The sequence below is a fragment of the Apis dorsata genome, unplaced genomic scaffold, assembly GCF_000469605.1.
Source record: "Apis dorsata unplaced genomic scaffold, Apis dorsata 1.3 scaffold_10, whole genome shotgun sequence".
NCBI classification, from domain to species: domain Eukaryota; kingdom Metazoa; phylum Arthropoda; class Insecta; order Hymenoptera; family Apidae; genus Apis; species Apis dorsata.
Genome location: NW_006263313.1, coordinates 393,513 through 408,729, shown reverse-complemented (window position 1 = coordinate 408,729; position 15,217 = coordinate 393,513). Strand labels below are relative to the sequence as shown.

Here is a 15,217-nt window from a genome sequence, read left to right as displayed (position 1 = left end):
AAAAAAAAAAAAAAAAAAGAAAAGAAAAGAAAAAAAAACCGAAGGAATGGAATTATTCATTCCGTTGAAGACTCGTTTGCAAACGATTTCCATATCGAACGGTTTGCGTCGCACAATACCCTTCTCTAACTGCAACGATGAAATTAACCGTGCACATTAAACGCGATAACATCGATGGAATCCGAGCAGAGATCGCAGCTAATCTCGATAAGATGCATTCGTTTACATAACATTCATTGGTTTAAAAAGGATTTATTTTATGTCATGCTCGATGATATTCAAAAATAAAAATTTCAAGGTGTAATATTCTTTGTAGAATTTAATTTTACAATGAATAATTTTTAATTTTATGGAATTTTTCAATTTTCAATTTTAAGAAATTGAAAATGAAAAATTTAATGCACTACGAATGAATTTATTATTTTTACACGTTGTTTTTTATTCAAATACGTTATTTATTATCAAAGATTTTGTTTTATTTATCAAAAATTTTGTCTCTATTTTTAATATTTTTATATTAGATATTTTTAAAAGATTCAAAAATTTGTATACCCATAAAATTTAAATATTTATAAAATACAGGACATTCTAAAATATTTCATGCATATAAAATTTCTTCTTAATCCGATACTTGTAAAATTCTAAAAATTTTATGTCATATACAATTTCAAAGATCCCATAAATTCTATCTATAAAATTTAAAAGACCCTAAAAATTTTGTACCTATAAAATTTTATACATCGAAATCTGGTAGAAGATTCTATCAGAAATCTTTTATATAAATAAATAAATTTTTTTAAATCAATAACTTAAAAAAAAAACTAAAAAAGATAAGTGTAATAAAAAACAAGAATAAAATTCAGTCGACCTCGTTGATAAAAAGAACGACGGAATTTTCCTTGAGAAATTTTAATTTTTAATTGCCAGAATATTTAATTATCAGAATGTTCTGGACCGAAGCTTTTGAAAAATTACAAATGATTGAACAGAAACATGTTTCTAACATGTTTCTTTAGGGAATTTTTATAATCGAGGTAAAGTCTGTTATCATTTTGTTTCCTGTTGTGGAAGTAGTACAAGTTAAAAATAATCGTATCGTCACATCGTATGAATAACATTACGATTAAGAAAAAATTTTTAATATTTCTTAATTTGTGGATGTTTTAGCTGTTGTAGAAAATTTATTCATTTCACATTTGTTATATTTCAGTTTTTCGCGAAGAGATGTAAAACAATTAATTAAATTCAATTATAGTGATTTTTCATTAAATAGTTTCTCATACTATTTCAATATTTTGGCAAAATTTTCTTTCGTTTTTTTAATCATTAATCACAAACTTTTGCATAAAAACATTGAGAATTAATTTTTATATTTTCAAAATTATAGAATTTAAACTTCCTATTATATTCGACACCAATTGTGTGGTAAATTTTTTCCGATCTAATGAAAAATTTATTCTCATTTTCGAGGTTATATTTCAAAACGACCAAAATCAAGAAGTCTTATTCGAATTCCTGCTTCAAAAATGTAAATGTAAAGATACAATATCATACGAATCCACGAGCACAAAAGAAGATTTAAAAAATTCTCTAGAAACACCCAATAGATTTCGTGGAACTCGAGCTAACAGCATAATCGTGCTATAGCAATCGGGATATAACCGAGACTAGTCCGAAACTATCGATTACAAAGGCATAACGCGTGCATCTATATCAACCGTTTTAGTAGCAAGCTATGTATCGCTGTTTGAAATATAGCTCACAGCCAGAAGTACCATCAAGGATATATCGTCGCTTCCATAACCGTTTAAATGACCATTGCTAATTTATAATGCTCTTTTTTTCCTCCCTTTAACTGTACTTAGATTCTTTACCTTCCTACCAAGTTATATTAAGCCACTTACAGACAATGACGATTGCTTTTTTTTAATTCCATTTATGTTATCCTATATCCTATTTTTTAACATTAATTTGGAAATTACTTTATTTAATTATTCTAGATCATTTTTATTGAAGGGAAGTTCTAGATTCTAAATTTCATTTAAGAATTTTTAATTTGATTATTTAAAAAATATTGTTAAAAATATCAGAGATCATCATTTCAAAATTTAATTTTTAATCCTAGATCCAGTCAGACTTGTAGATATGATTTAAAGTTAAATCTTTATTTCTAGATCTTTTTTTTTATACAGAACAGTTTAAAAATAAAAAATCTTTTTAAAAATAGATACTAAATCTTTAACGAGATTTTCTTAAGTTACGCTCAATACAAAGCATTTCGCTAAACCAAACCATAAGTATCGATAAGTATCGATAACCATTTATTCGTCAAAGTCTATGGAACGAGTTTATACTATAAATAAAGAACCAATAACTTATAAATACGCGTCGAGTTATCAAGGGTAGGCAAATTCGATAGAATTTTCTAAAGAAAAAGCGAACACGCATGTTGTGAAAGTAAATTACAAATGCAAACTTGGAATTAGAATTAATAAAATTCATCACGCCATTCAAACATTTATTTTTATTCTCTATATCCCATTTAAATATTCAAATTTGAACAAAATTTTAAAACACTATTTTCTCTTCAAAAAAAAAAAAGAAAAAAAAAAAAAAAAGCTAAATTTAATTTTTATTTTTGATCTATATTTTATACTATTGATGATCTTTGTCGTTTAAGGAATACAAAAATTGAAATTAAATAAAATTAAATGGATCATCGATAAAACTCATTGATACTAATAAAATAAGAGTAGAATGAAATTTCTAGTTAAAAAAGATTTTAAAAAATTAATTAAAAACAATTTTCATAATATTTTAATTTATATCATACGTATCATTATTATTTAAATTCAAAATAGAAACAATATTTTAATAAACAAAATAATTTGTTCGACTTATTTAAATATGAAGGTGTTTCAAAGATTTCAATACGGAGAACGATAAAATACAGACAGATAGATGGAGATCGAACCAGCGTGAGCAAAGCAGTAATGCGATAAAATGTGGAAAAGTGTCATACAACAACGCGGATATGACGCGATACGTTTTTCGTTACGTCATTTCTCGCGTACCGAGTGTTACGAATGATTGCATTAGTTCATGAGTCACTCTCGTCTCGCCAAGTGAACGTAATAGTAATTTTGCACGAAACCTTACTCTATGAACACTAGTAAAGTTATGTTTTATTTGAAGATATAATAATCATGCAAATATCTGTATAATAGATATTTATGGATTTATCTAATTTTCGCGACAGTATTTTTTATTATTTGAAAAAGAATGAATGTTGTTTAATTTATTTATATAAAATTAAATATATATTCTCATAATATAAAAAGTTTAAAAAAAAAATTCAAAAAAACAAAATTTCAAAAATAAAAAGATATTTAGGAAAAATAATTTATAAAAATTTAATTTATAAAAACTTTAAATTTAAAATAAAATTTCTAAAAATTTATGAAAATGAAATGATTATGAATTTATAAAAATTTCCAAGATTTCGAATTTTAAGTTAAGAAAAATACAATAAAAAAATAATTTAAAAATACTATATAGATTCTATAATATACTCTTCCTATTTATAGAAACCGAGGTCGATATTTATCTCAATCAGCATGCATTCAAATGAAATCATCTTCATTAGTTTTATTTTTCGATGACGTACAATGTCATCATGAAATTCGAAATATTTTTATTGTGCTTACAAAAGTTGCACTTCCACATTTGCTGATTTGATTAAAATATATAAAGTATAATACAAATATATAAATAATAAATATAAATAAATATATAAATTGATAAATTTTTATTGAAAAAATTCATTTTGAGTCAAAGTAATAGTTAATTTTATCAATTTTTATCAAAATAATTTATATCAAGAAATATTTATAAAATGTTTTTCATTAACTATTAATTATTCTTTGAGTTGTTTATTCTGATATTATAGATTATGAAATAAAAATTGATCAATTGATATCCAAACTCTGCTATTTTCTAAACTGATGATTTTAATTTAAATATAAAAATTAAAAGTATAAAAAGATAAATCATATTTTTCTAATGAAAAAAATCTCTTTCTTCTTTTATCTTATTAGTATGAAACGAAATATCAAAAACGTTCAACAATTTGTCAATCTGTCAATTTTGTCCATATCGAATTTCATCATTAGTATAGGTATTCGACTTTATCACAGCACGATATTTTCTCATGTATTTATCTCAAGGAACAAAAATGTGCTATCCAAATGTGTTTTTTTCTGATCCGACGAATTTGTTTCTCCCCATATGTCCGGCTCCTTCTCGTTATCTCAAATATTGCGTCACGCCCGAAAATATGTGTGAAATTTTCAGGACTTTATAAGTTAGTTCGTTCGCCGATTGGAATTTGCTTTTTTATCAGAGAAAACATACATACATACACACGTGCGCACATACACGGCGGCAACAGCACGGCAATATTGTTCAGGGAATCATCTTTATTCATACTATAATTTAAATCGAACCGAACGTGAAATATATAATACAGATACAAATATATCTCCTATTATCTCTTCAAATAAAAATAATATAAAATATTTGTCCAATCTATATACGTGGTTTTTAACGAATAATTCATTTATGATGTTAAAAAAAAATTAACGACAAAATTTTGTTTTTACAGAATAGTTAATATCTTCTTTTTTATTGAAAATAAAAATTTATTATTAAAAATATAAAATACTTGATCATCTGATCTCATATAAATTGCATTAATAAATTTTATTTTTTATATTTTTTTTTTCGATGTATCAATATCGAAAATTCTTATATTAAATAATGAACATTAACTATTACAAAAATAATAAAAAAATTTCTTTAATTGCATTTAATTATAAAAATTGTAAAAAAAAATATTAAGATAAATATTTAAAAAATTTTTTGTAAAACGTATTTTCTTTTTTTTATTTTAATATGTAAGATTTTTATTATTAATATTATTCAAAAATAAATTATTTTAATTTATACGATTTGTTCTATCAACTAAATACGGATATAAAATAAACCGACGTATGGAATGTCAAAAAGGCGACTAAAAATAACTCATTAAATTAGCTACGCGGCTTTCGGACTCGTTATCTATTTTGTCTCTGATAACTTCCATGCCACCTTCACCATTTTTGTTTTCAATGTTATTTTCTACAAGTTTCATTATTTTTCATTATTTTAATTTATTATATAAATATAAAAATCACAAATTTTCAAAAATAAAATACTATTAATGAATGTTTGACAAATTATAAATAACAAATAATAAATACAAATAAATACACATATTTATTAATTTATTAATTAAAATAATTATTTTTCATAAATGATTTAAGCAGAACATGAAATACAATTTCCACGAAAATGATTGTTCATGACTGCCATAGAAACAGAATTTACAGATCACATGACAGTACACTGCATTCTTCATCGCATTGATTCAACAGCGCCAATAATTAGTTGCTCTTATAGCTCAATTGTCAGTGTATCAATAAATCTTAAATGGTAGCTAATCTACTATGTCAAATTCGATGGACTAAGAACATCGACAATGAATTAACCAATTATGACGAAAATTGTACTCTTCGAAGCACAAAATTGATCATGCGCCATAATTTTTTACTACATAACATATTGTTTTTACACGAAGAAAATTCATGCGCGATTAATATAGAATTACATTATACTCAAATCGATAGATCCTATTCGAGAATCTCGAACGCATCGAACGAATCAAATTGCAAAAATATATATTTTAACATAGCTTCTGAACACGAGAAACAAATATTCGAGACACAAAGCAACACCGTTGCACGTTGCCGGGTTTCTTTCTTCTCGAGTCACTTCCTGCGCCACCAGTGACTCACGTGAATCATCGAACAGTCAAGAAAAACGAACAGGCGAAAGTATTCGACAAAGAGTCTCTATAGCCGGTTTGTCCTTGCCGGTATATTATAACTAAACTTTTGCTTTTCGCGCGAATCTCAATTATTACGTTATTATCGCGAATTCGATAAATCGAAACGTTACGATTCAATAGAGAAGAGATAGTCGAACCTAACCTGTAAGAAAACCTGGTTTCTTTTTAGCCATAGAGATACTCTTTGACACGAGAAATTGGTGTGAGCAAAAAAGATCGTTATAAGAACACATAAATAATAATCGAACGATATAGAAAGAATTAATAAAAAAATGAATGAAATAAATAGATGTTTTTAATCTTAAAAATCAACGAAGGATCGGGCACCGCCTGAGAAAATGCGCGGGCGGCCACCGTGCATGATTTCCGGCGGCGTTTGCCTGGCGTGCCACGCCACGACGACCTCACGGGGGGTTGGACGCTGTTCTTTTTTTAGAAACTATATATCCCTATAGAGACATTGGTTTTCTCTTACCTTGCGTCTTCAAAATATTCGTTAAATTTGTTCAGTGAACAATCGACGTATATACATCCGTGTACTCCTTGAATCTAATGGCCTTCTGTCGCACTCTATTCGTCTCTCTCTTTCTTCCTCGCGCACTCCTTCGTACACTGTCTCCCTCTCTTTCCCGTTCTCCGTCCTTGTTCACAGCCCACTATATCCCAATCTACAGAGATTCTCCGGCGATTACTCGCTTCCTACTCCTGTTCTGCTCGGTTCGTCGTCCCGTTGGCGTAACGAACACATCGAAAGCAATTGAAGAGAATCCGTGGACTGGTGCCGAGTAATATGGAGCCACGAAATAAAGTTAAAAACGAAACGAACGTATCACTGGCTCAGAAATTCCGCACTGGTCGAATGTCTCGCGCGGCGCGGGTGCACCAAAGCTCCTCGGGGCACGGTCCTCTTGTTCGGTCGTCTCGAAAAACCGATAATCACTGGCTCAAGACGGCTGTTCACACACCATGAGAAAACAATCTTAATTCGGATGACGATTCTTCTTCTCGCGAATGATTTCGTTACGTTTCTTTTGGTTTTCAAGCACTTTCGCGAAAAAACAGCACGACACCAGCCCACGATTCTACCGTTATCTAGGGCGATGCCTCTCTGCTGCTCGCCGCTTTGGCCTCTGCCCGTGACTATATAACTATAACTATATAGATGGCGTACTCAATGTAAGAAATGCGTCATACGTCTGCTTTATCTACTCATCAGAAGACTCCATTGATCGGTAATAATCAAAATATGAATTTCAAGTTAAAAAATTATAATGGTTTATAGAGTGTTTATAATATTATCTATTAGTTGCATTTCTTATGTTAGAAAATATTCGTGATCATATTTAAATTTTTTACGTTAAAAAATATAATTATTTTATTATTTTATTTTTTATTTTTTTTTTGTGTTTTATTTTTTATTTCATTATTATTTATACATATATTTCTAATATTATAAAAAAAATAAATAAATAATTAATATTAGTTGTTAATAATTAAAAAATTAGTATATTTCGTTTTAATTTTTTAATTAACATAGGGTAATGAAATGTTATGACATTGGTAAGTTTTTATTATTAAAATTTTATATATTGTTTTATATACTTAAAAAGAAATCCTATTTATTAAGAAAATTTTTCTTTAAGAATAAAAATTTATTTTATATTTGCTCTATGTATCTTAAACATTTTATATTTAGTATTATATATTTATATATATAAAATTTTAATATATTTCAAACTCACATAAATTTAAATTATGTATATTTGAATATATTGTTTTAAAGTCTTAAGTTTAAAATCGTTTAATATTATGAAAATTAAAATACAAAGAAAAAATATCGCAAACTAAAATTATTATTTAAAATAGTTTTAGTTTAACAAAAATTTGGAAACAATGATTGTGCGTGTCATGAATGACGTTTTTTACAGTAATGAATATCATAATTCGATGATATTTCTTAATTCTTATGAAACATCTAATAGTTTTTTATTATTTCTATAATACTTAATAGATAATAAGTATGTTCTTTTATTGTAATAATATTAAAAGTGAATAGCACAAAAAGTGAAAAAATTTTTCTAAATATTTGAGGTTAGATTAGATTGTTTTGAAAAATAATTTTCCTTAATAATATTCATTATTTATTATCTTTAATATTGATAATTACGATCCTTGTGTTAATTGTTTAATTTACTAAAACAGTATTATTATATATTTTCAATAAAATTAAAAAAATTATTTATCAATTATGGAAATGAAAAAAAAATATCGGAAATTAAATATTGCAAGTCAAGGCGAAATTCTACGATCACATCAAAGAGATGATGACTTTGTCAAATATTTACGAGAAAAGGTTATCGATATTCTACAAATTTTGCAAAGGAAAACGGGTTTATTACCCTTTATTCACTCTGATATTCCGTTTAAATTAGTTTATTTTTTTTTTACATCGGGAATGGGCAATCAAACGTTGGGTGAAGAATATACTGGACTTGTGCAAGCTAATTTAAAAGCTTATAAAGTTCCATCTATATATGTATGTAGCTAAAATATCATAAATAAATACAATATATTTTTTTAATACGCATTATCTACTTATTATTTAGGCAAGAATATTGGCAGTAATTTTAGAATGTTTTGGTGAAAAAGCATTGATAAGATTATTAAAACAATTGGAATTATCAATTAATCATCCTCACAGTAAATTAACTCCTACAACTATAGTATTTTTAAATTCTTTCATATCAAAAATGTATACTATAATACCTATTTTTATATTATTGCATAAAGGATTATTTTATATATTTGGTCGATATTATAGTTTAAGTAAAAGAATAGCAGGAATAGATTATGCAAAGGTAATTACTGTAAAGTATTGTTACAATAACATTTGATATTTGCCATTATTTTTTTTTAAATTTAAAGGTGTATGGTCATCGGCCTACTGATACTATCAGTTCAGGATTGAGGCTATTAGGAATTGCTACACTTATACAGTGTATGTTGAAAATCTGGCAAAATTACAAAAGTGAAAATCATTTTGAGAAATATTCAATACTTGATGAGAAACATAATAAGTTGATATGCCAGTTGTGTCTTGAAAAAGTGCCAACAACTACCACACCCTGTGGTCATTTGTTTTGTTGGTTTTGTCTTACTGATTGGTTGCATACTAAACCACAATGTCCACTGTGTAGAGAACATGTTGTACCTTCTAGAATTGTACATGTAATGAACTTGTAATATTGTTTTTAAATATTTAAAAAGATAAATTAATAAAAATAATATGCAAATGTTTCTTTTTTAAATAATTATTAAGTTAAGGATAAATGATCTACTAGAACTATTTTATGCGTTTTAATATTATAATTTATAGTTATATTTGTTTTTGAACATCAATTACTATGCATCTGTGCTAATAATAATCTTATACAGATGGCAGTCATTGTACACATATATATATATGTATCGAGAATAAATGTAAAGCAAAATCAGAACACACGCGCACATTTATACACACTCATATATATATATATATATATATACATATAAATATTATATATATATATATACAAAAATATCAAGTTTTTATTCATAATACGCGTATACGCGCTATTATTTTTGTATAACAACACATTATTCACATAAATGATAATGTACAATTGTTTTATTTTCATTGTATAGCGTTTTTATAAAATTCTAACTTGAATCAAGGAGTCAATAACAATAAACTCATAATTGTGGGAAGAGGGATGAGAGGTCAATGACGTTATAGTCATAAGGATGTGCGCTGAACGGAAAGAATTCCTACTTTTTCAGCAAAGTTACCGAGTAATTGACCAAAGCCACTCGATTCGGAATTATCTTTCATTCGAAACCCAACTGTATGACTATAAGCATTATAAAATATTCTTCTTAAGCACTGTAATTTTTCTTTGCGAGATCTAAAATATATATAATATTAAAATTACGGAATTTATAATTTTTTTTATAATAATTTTGATAATAATATGATACTTACTGTGCCGACGACGCACAAACTTCATCCTCAATAATTGTCGTACTCGATTCTTGAGATGTATGTCCCGTAAAAGTTTCACAAAGAGGCTTACAAGCTAAACTAGTTGTCAGTCCATCTGTGAGCGGGGCATTAGCAGTTGTGGAACCACGTAAACTTCCAGTTCCAGATATCATCTGCCAAGAGCCACCCGACGAAGAGGATTCATTTCGTTGTCGAAGACGTCCAGGTACAGGAACCGCAACAGGAGAAGTTCGATTGTGTGGTAAAGGTGATCGTGATCCATGAGCAATTCCTTCTTTATTTGGAGAAGGATAAAATGACCATGGTACAACGTTCCTATAAAAGAAGCAATTACAGAAAAATATTACATACGTAGAAAATAAATATATTTTACCCGTTACTCTGACTGTCATCTTGAGGTTCTGTGGAAGAACAGTGAAACACCGCTGGTGGATTATTATCTTGACTGTCTCTGCTATTTTGACTAACAGAACTACACCAACTATTCAGACTTAAGTTAGAACTGACTGAGCTCAATGTCACTACCGATTCGCTATCGAACATAACGTTATCTAATTGTGAATCACTGTCGTTGCGTAGAACTGTGTGTCTAGATTTGCTATGACGCGGATGAATACTAAATTCTTCATCATGAATGTGCTTTAGAAAATAAAAGCAAAAGAAGAATATTTCCTCTCCTTTACTTAGTCGATCTTCTAAATCATGGCCGAACAGCATCCAATCGTACGCTATGGTAAAATAAAGAATTTGAAATGCGTTTAATGATGTATGAATTACACCATCAGCCCACAAACTGATTCTTAATAATGAAATAAATAAAGGTGTGCGATCCCATCCTATAAATAGTATTATGTACTATTAATTACATAAAATTAAATATTACGTTATAAAAATTATATTATCGCAAAAAAGACATACCTGAGATACAATGAATTAATATCCCATTACCACTGTCATTTAAATATCGTAATATAAGTTTCAAATAATTTTGAGTTAATTTGACTAAATCCCAGACTTGATATTCATCCCAATTGATTCGTAATTGTGCAGAAATTGAATCTTCTGGCACTCCGATTTGCGCATCTACATGTGTCTGAGACCAATCAAATACTAAGCCCTTAGCCAAATAATCATTCTCTCTAAACTCTTTAAAGAATTCACATCCAGGATATGGTAATGAAATCAAGGTGAATTCGGAATACCTCTTCTCTTTGTCTACTTTCTCTGAGGATGTCACACTGAGTATTGAATAAAAAAGCTCTGTTTAAAGTCTTTAAAGTCTTTTGAAAAGTAAATTCATAAAATAAAAAAACTAATCATGCTATTAATTGCTATGAAACTTCATTGACTCTGTGAAGAAGTGAAAATTGCTTTCTTAATTATTTTCTATCTTTTTTTTTCTTTAAATCTCTATATCCAATTATACTTTGATCATAAGAGAACTGAATAAAAATTTATCCTGTCATTTTAATAAAGTAACAAAAATTTTTAATATATGAAAATATAATCTATGAAAATATAATCTAAAAATATCTAATATATTTACTCTAAAATTCATTTCAAAATATAATATACATAATATATAAATACTTAATACTAATTATTTCTACACTAATATTATAAATACTAATATTATAAATAATGTTTAAAAAAGTACAATATAATTTATTTCAAATAAAAGAAATATTTGGTAATAAAAAACAGATAATATTCTCAATTAATTTTTTCAATTAATGCATGCATAAAATTATTATCAATTAAAATTGATTTACTTACTTTACTCCAAATTTTACTTTCTTCTTCTCAACCATGAAGTCAATAATAGTTCCTACTTTGAGAAATTTCAGAAGCTTGATGTCATGATGCCTAACTTTATCAAACAATTGCCACTCACTAAGTACAGAATCACTTCCACGAGCTTCATCTACTTGATGTTGAATGGAAATTATACCTTCACTACCAGCAAATAAATAATCTAGTCCGGATCTACCATAAATTTCTGGTCCTCCAGATAGAGTAGCTGATCTGCATACATGTCTACCTTTATACATTATTACGGGCAGTGGAAATCGAGAACGACACCTAGCAAATCTAGCTTGTTTTATCAAATCCTTCAATCTGTTAGAGTCAAAAGTGTTTTCATATATAGTTTCTGTTGTGCGAGGCAGTGGTGGCGGCGTATCACACATATTTGGATTCCTACTCTTCTCACCATCTAAAATAATAAGATGGCTAGGATAATGTGCACTGAGATCACCATCATTATTGCTTATGATATAATGAGTGTAATCTAAATCAATAAGCAGAACACATCTCTGCATAATTGCTTGACTCTAAAAAAAAAGTATTGTTTAGAATTATAAAGAAAAAAGATTAATCCATTGAAATATATGTACATATATGTATATATATATATGTATATATATATATATATGTATATGTATATGTATATATATATATAAAAGTTACCGTGCTATCTGCATCCTTGGCTCTATAAGTATTTTTTGAGAAATATATGAGAAGCTTCTGTAAATCTTGAATGGTGATTTCTGTCATGATTGAAGTAAATTTTTTAAGAATATAATATCCAAAAATTTTAACTAAAAGATAATTTATTTCTTTCTCTAGAATGATTCTAAGTTTCTATAATTTTTATATGAATGCTTATGAATTGTTAACTGTAGCCAATATCTTGCATATGAGAGGAATGGCACAAACACTATTTGAAATATACCACATTACAATTTATAGATTTTTTTTTTTGTTTGTCATGATTTCTTCTTAAGTTTAAAGGACGTTACTTTCAATGTAAACATAACAAGTTTATAGGTCTATGAGAACATGATATTGTATAAAATACATAAAAGTTTAAATTTTAGAATATATTGATGATTTTATTAATAAAATATTTATAAAATAAACTCATGCTGTGTAATTCAAAAAATAAAAAGTAGCAATAATTAAGATTATAGAAGAAAGCATGAATTTCATTTTAAAAATGTTTTAATATTTGTACAATTTGTTTAAATAAGTATAAATAATTGTTATAAAATATTGTTAAACAAACATTATACAATTGTAAATTATAATATTAGCACTATATTTAAAAAGAAAATTTATATTTAAACATATATTTCTTTGATTATTCATTTTAGAAACATATATTTCTCTTTTAATTGTATTAAAATATTATAATATAAATAAAGTATTTTTAAATTTATAAACTATTGTTTTATAAAGTAAAATTTTAATTTTCATATATAACTTAAAGAAGTAATGAAATCAGTAATGTCTTGATTATGAGAGTCCAAGTATTATATAGTATATTTCGTTTATTTTCCTTAGTTCAATAATTTACACTTGTTTCACTTCTTCAATTAAATATATTTTTTTTCTTAATTTTTTTTTTCTTTTTTTTACATTCAATCATAAATTTAATTCAAATTATTTTCTTCTTGTCGTAATTTTTTTTATTTATTAATATAACAGATGCTGAACAGGAGGAATTTTCCATTTACAGAAATTTTTAGTAGGAATTTGAGCAATTATTTCGTCATAACAATAATAGAGAACGCTCCATAGAATTGCTTAACCTGAGTTCAAGTCAAGCACGTTGTTTCCATTGTAGCAAACATATTAATTAATGCTTGATAACATTCATAAAATGTTCATCAGATGATGTAGTTGAAAATGAAAACGGAAAGTTTATCACCGGGTATATCCATGGCATCTCATCGTTTTTCAATCTCGATAAGGATCCAATGAGATAACCTAAATATCACACCCGAAAAAATATGTTTTACATTACGCGCAGTAATTCGAATCTGTTCTGAATAAACTGTCATCCTTTTTTATTTTGTTCACAATGTTTTCTCGGTTATACACCGAAAAATCTGTTATCTCCTTATCACCACGTTCACGTGTCGCATTTAAAGATAGTTATTAAAAGGACGAGAATGTCCCTCTTCGCTGTCGATCTGATTATCACGATCAGTACATCGACCTTGATGTCTTATCCTTTCACCCACGCGGTAATAAACACGAGAAAACAATCGCGTTTTAACAAAACAAAAATATTTTTTTCTTATGATTTACAAACGAAGCGGAAATCAGTCGTTTAGCAAGACGAAAGTACGAAGTGAAACGCAGCGTAGAAAGATAACCTATTTTTGTAATGTGGAGACCGCGTGTTTTGCTCTGATGGTATTGTAAATTTACATTTAATAAATATGCAAAACATTATTTGAGATATATCGAAATGTAATCACTTATGATTTTTCAACATATTATTTATAAATATTTTTAAAATATATGCTAAATTTAGAAAATAATTTTATTATTATATATTTATTTATTCAAAATAATTCTAGAAACTTTGTGATAAGACAATAATGAAGTAATGAAGTTTATAACTATTTATTCGCTTTACTAAGATTTGTATAATATTTGCGTATAAATTTATATCCGATATTTTAGTATATGTAAATATTCTGATACATGAAACAAATTTTCAAAATTTAACATATCGTTATTTCTATTATTTCAAAAATATAAACAATCTTATATATAAAAAATGTGAATCTAAACAAAAAATATAACTGAAAATATTCTAATCTATTTAAATTTGATGTCCTTGTTTATATTTGAATCTTCAAATATCAACATTTCTTTAAAAAATAATAATGCTGAAAGATATAATTATATCTATAATTAACAAGAATACTAGATAATTCATAAATTGATATAAAGTGTAAAAGAAATAGTATATAAAATTTAAATCAAATGATTCGATTATTGAGAAAATAAAAATCGAAAAAGAAAGCATATCATTTGAATGTTTCAATTCGAGATGGCGTAGTTCGCTACGATAACGACAGTAATAATAAACCCACTCCAGTTCCAGCAAACCAACGAAACACGCATGCGCAATTAAGTATTTCTGGACAAACGATTCGATGGAATTGGAACAGGAACGATCGTGAATCAGGACTGACACGAGCCGAGAGGTGGCAATAGATGCAAGATGGCGAATACGCGATGAAACGGTGTTGTTTCGTGGATGATTCTTCGTTGATTTTTCACGGACAGAGTGTCCGTCCTATGTGATATTCGTGTTGGATATGGGGCTGGGGGCGTTTCTATATGTGCCGCGTGCTGATAGTGGACGCGCGTGCCATTTGTGATCTCGTTGATCTCGTCGAGAGAAACGTTCGTGAGACCAGTATCGA

The 15,217-nt window shown here is 27.2% G+C and overlaps 4 protein-coding genes across 9 annotated transcripts in view; 2 read left to right on the top strand and 2 right to left on the bottom strand.

The window, feature by feature from the left end:
* LOC102681176 (ras-related protein Rap1) overlaps positions 1-7,079 on the bottom strand; it is a 41,936-nt gene extending 34,857 nt beyond the window's left edge. For all 4 annotated transcript variants that reach the window (XM_006607693.2, XM_006607691.2, XM_006607692.2 and 1 more), the window contains exon 1: positions 6,423-7,079. The gene's annotated coding sequence lies outside the window, so the exon portion shown is untranslated. The remainder of the gene's footprint in view (positions 1-6,422) is intronic.
* Positions 7,080-8,115: 1,036 nt separating this feature from the next.
* On the top strand, positions 8,116-9,441 carry LOC102681581 (peroxisome biogenesis factor 10). The gene is made up of 3 exons (XM_006607695.2): positions 8,116-8,483; positions 8,554-8,805; positions 8,873-9,441. Exons 1-3 carry the CDS (start codon positions 8,196-8,198, stop codon positions 9,188-9,190), a joined length of 858 nt encoding a protein of 285 aa, XP_006607758.1. The 5' UTR covers positions 8,116-8,195; the 3' UTR covers positions 9,191-9,441.
* Positions 9,299-14,178, bottom strand: LOC102681710 (myotubularin-related protein 14). Its single transcript, XM_006607696.2, has 6 exons — positions 12,459-14,178; positions 11,766-12,322; positions 10,908-11,227; positions 10,363-10,825; positions 9,969-10,304; positions 9,299-9,891 (listed from the first exon to the last, which is right to left on the bottom strand). Exons 1-6 carry the CDS (start codon positions 12,543-12,545, stop codon positions 9,723-9,725), a joined length of 1,932 nt encoding a protein of 643 aa, XP_006607759.1. The 5' UTR covers positions 12,546-14,178; the 3' UTR covers positions 9,299-9,722.
* Positions 14,179-14,931: 753 nt separating this feature from the next.
* LOC102670652 (IQ motif and SEC7 domain-containing protein 2) overlaps positions 14,932-15,217 on the top strand; it is a 79,000-nt gene continuing 78,714 nt past the window's right edge. For 2 of the 3 annotated variants that reach the window (XM_006607699.2, XM_006607700.2), the window contains exon 1: positions 14,932-15,217. The gene's annotated coding sequence lies outside the window, so the exon portion shown is untranslated. The other variant, XM_006607697.2, reaches the window with a different exon arrangement.

Coding starts and splice junctions, on each gene's coding strand:
- LOC102681710 (XM_006607696.2), bottom strand. CDS start 12,545: ATGACAGAAATCACCATTCAAGATTTACAGAAGCTTCTCATATATTTC. Junction 11,228..11,765: donor AAAGTAAAATTTGGAGTAAA/GTAAGTAAATCA, acceptor TTCAATACTCAG/TGTGACATCCTCAGAGAAAG. Junction 10,826..10,907: donor ATTAATTCATTGTATCTCAG/GTATGTCTTTTT, acceptor TACTATTTATAG/GATGGGATCGCACACCTTTA.
- LOC102681581 (XM_006607695.2), top strand. CDS start 8,196: ATGGAAATGAAAAAAAAATATCGGAAATTAAATATTGCAAGTCAAGGC. Junction 8,484..8,553: donor ATAAAGTTCCATCTATATAT/GTATGTAGCTAA, acceptor CTTATTATTTAG/GCAAGAATATTGGCAGTAAT. Junction 8,806..8,872: donor CAGGAATAGATTATGCAAAG/GTAATTACTGTA, acceptor TTAAATTTAAAG/GTGTATGGTCATCGGCCTAC.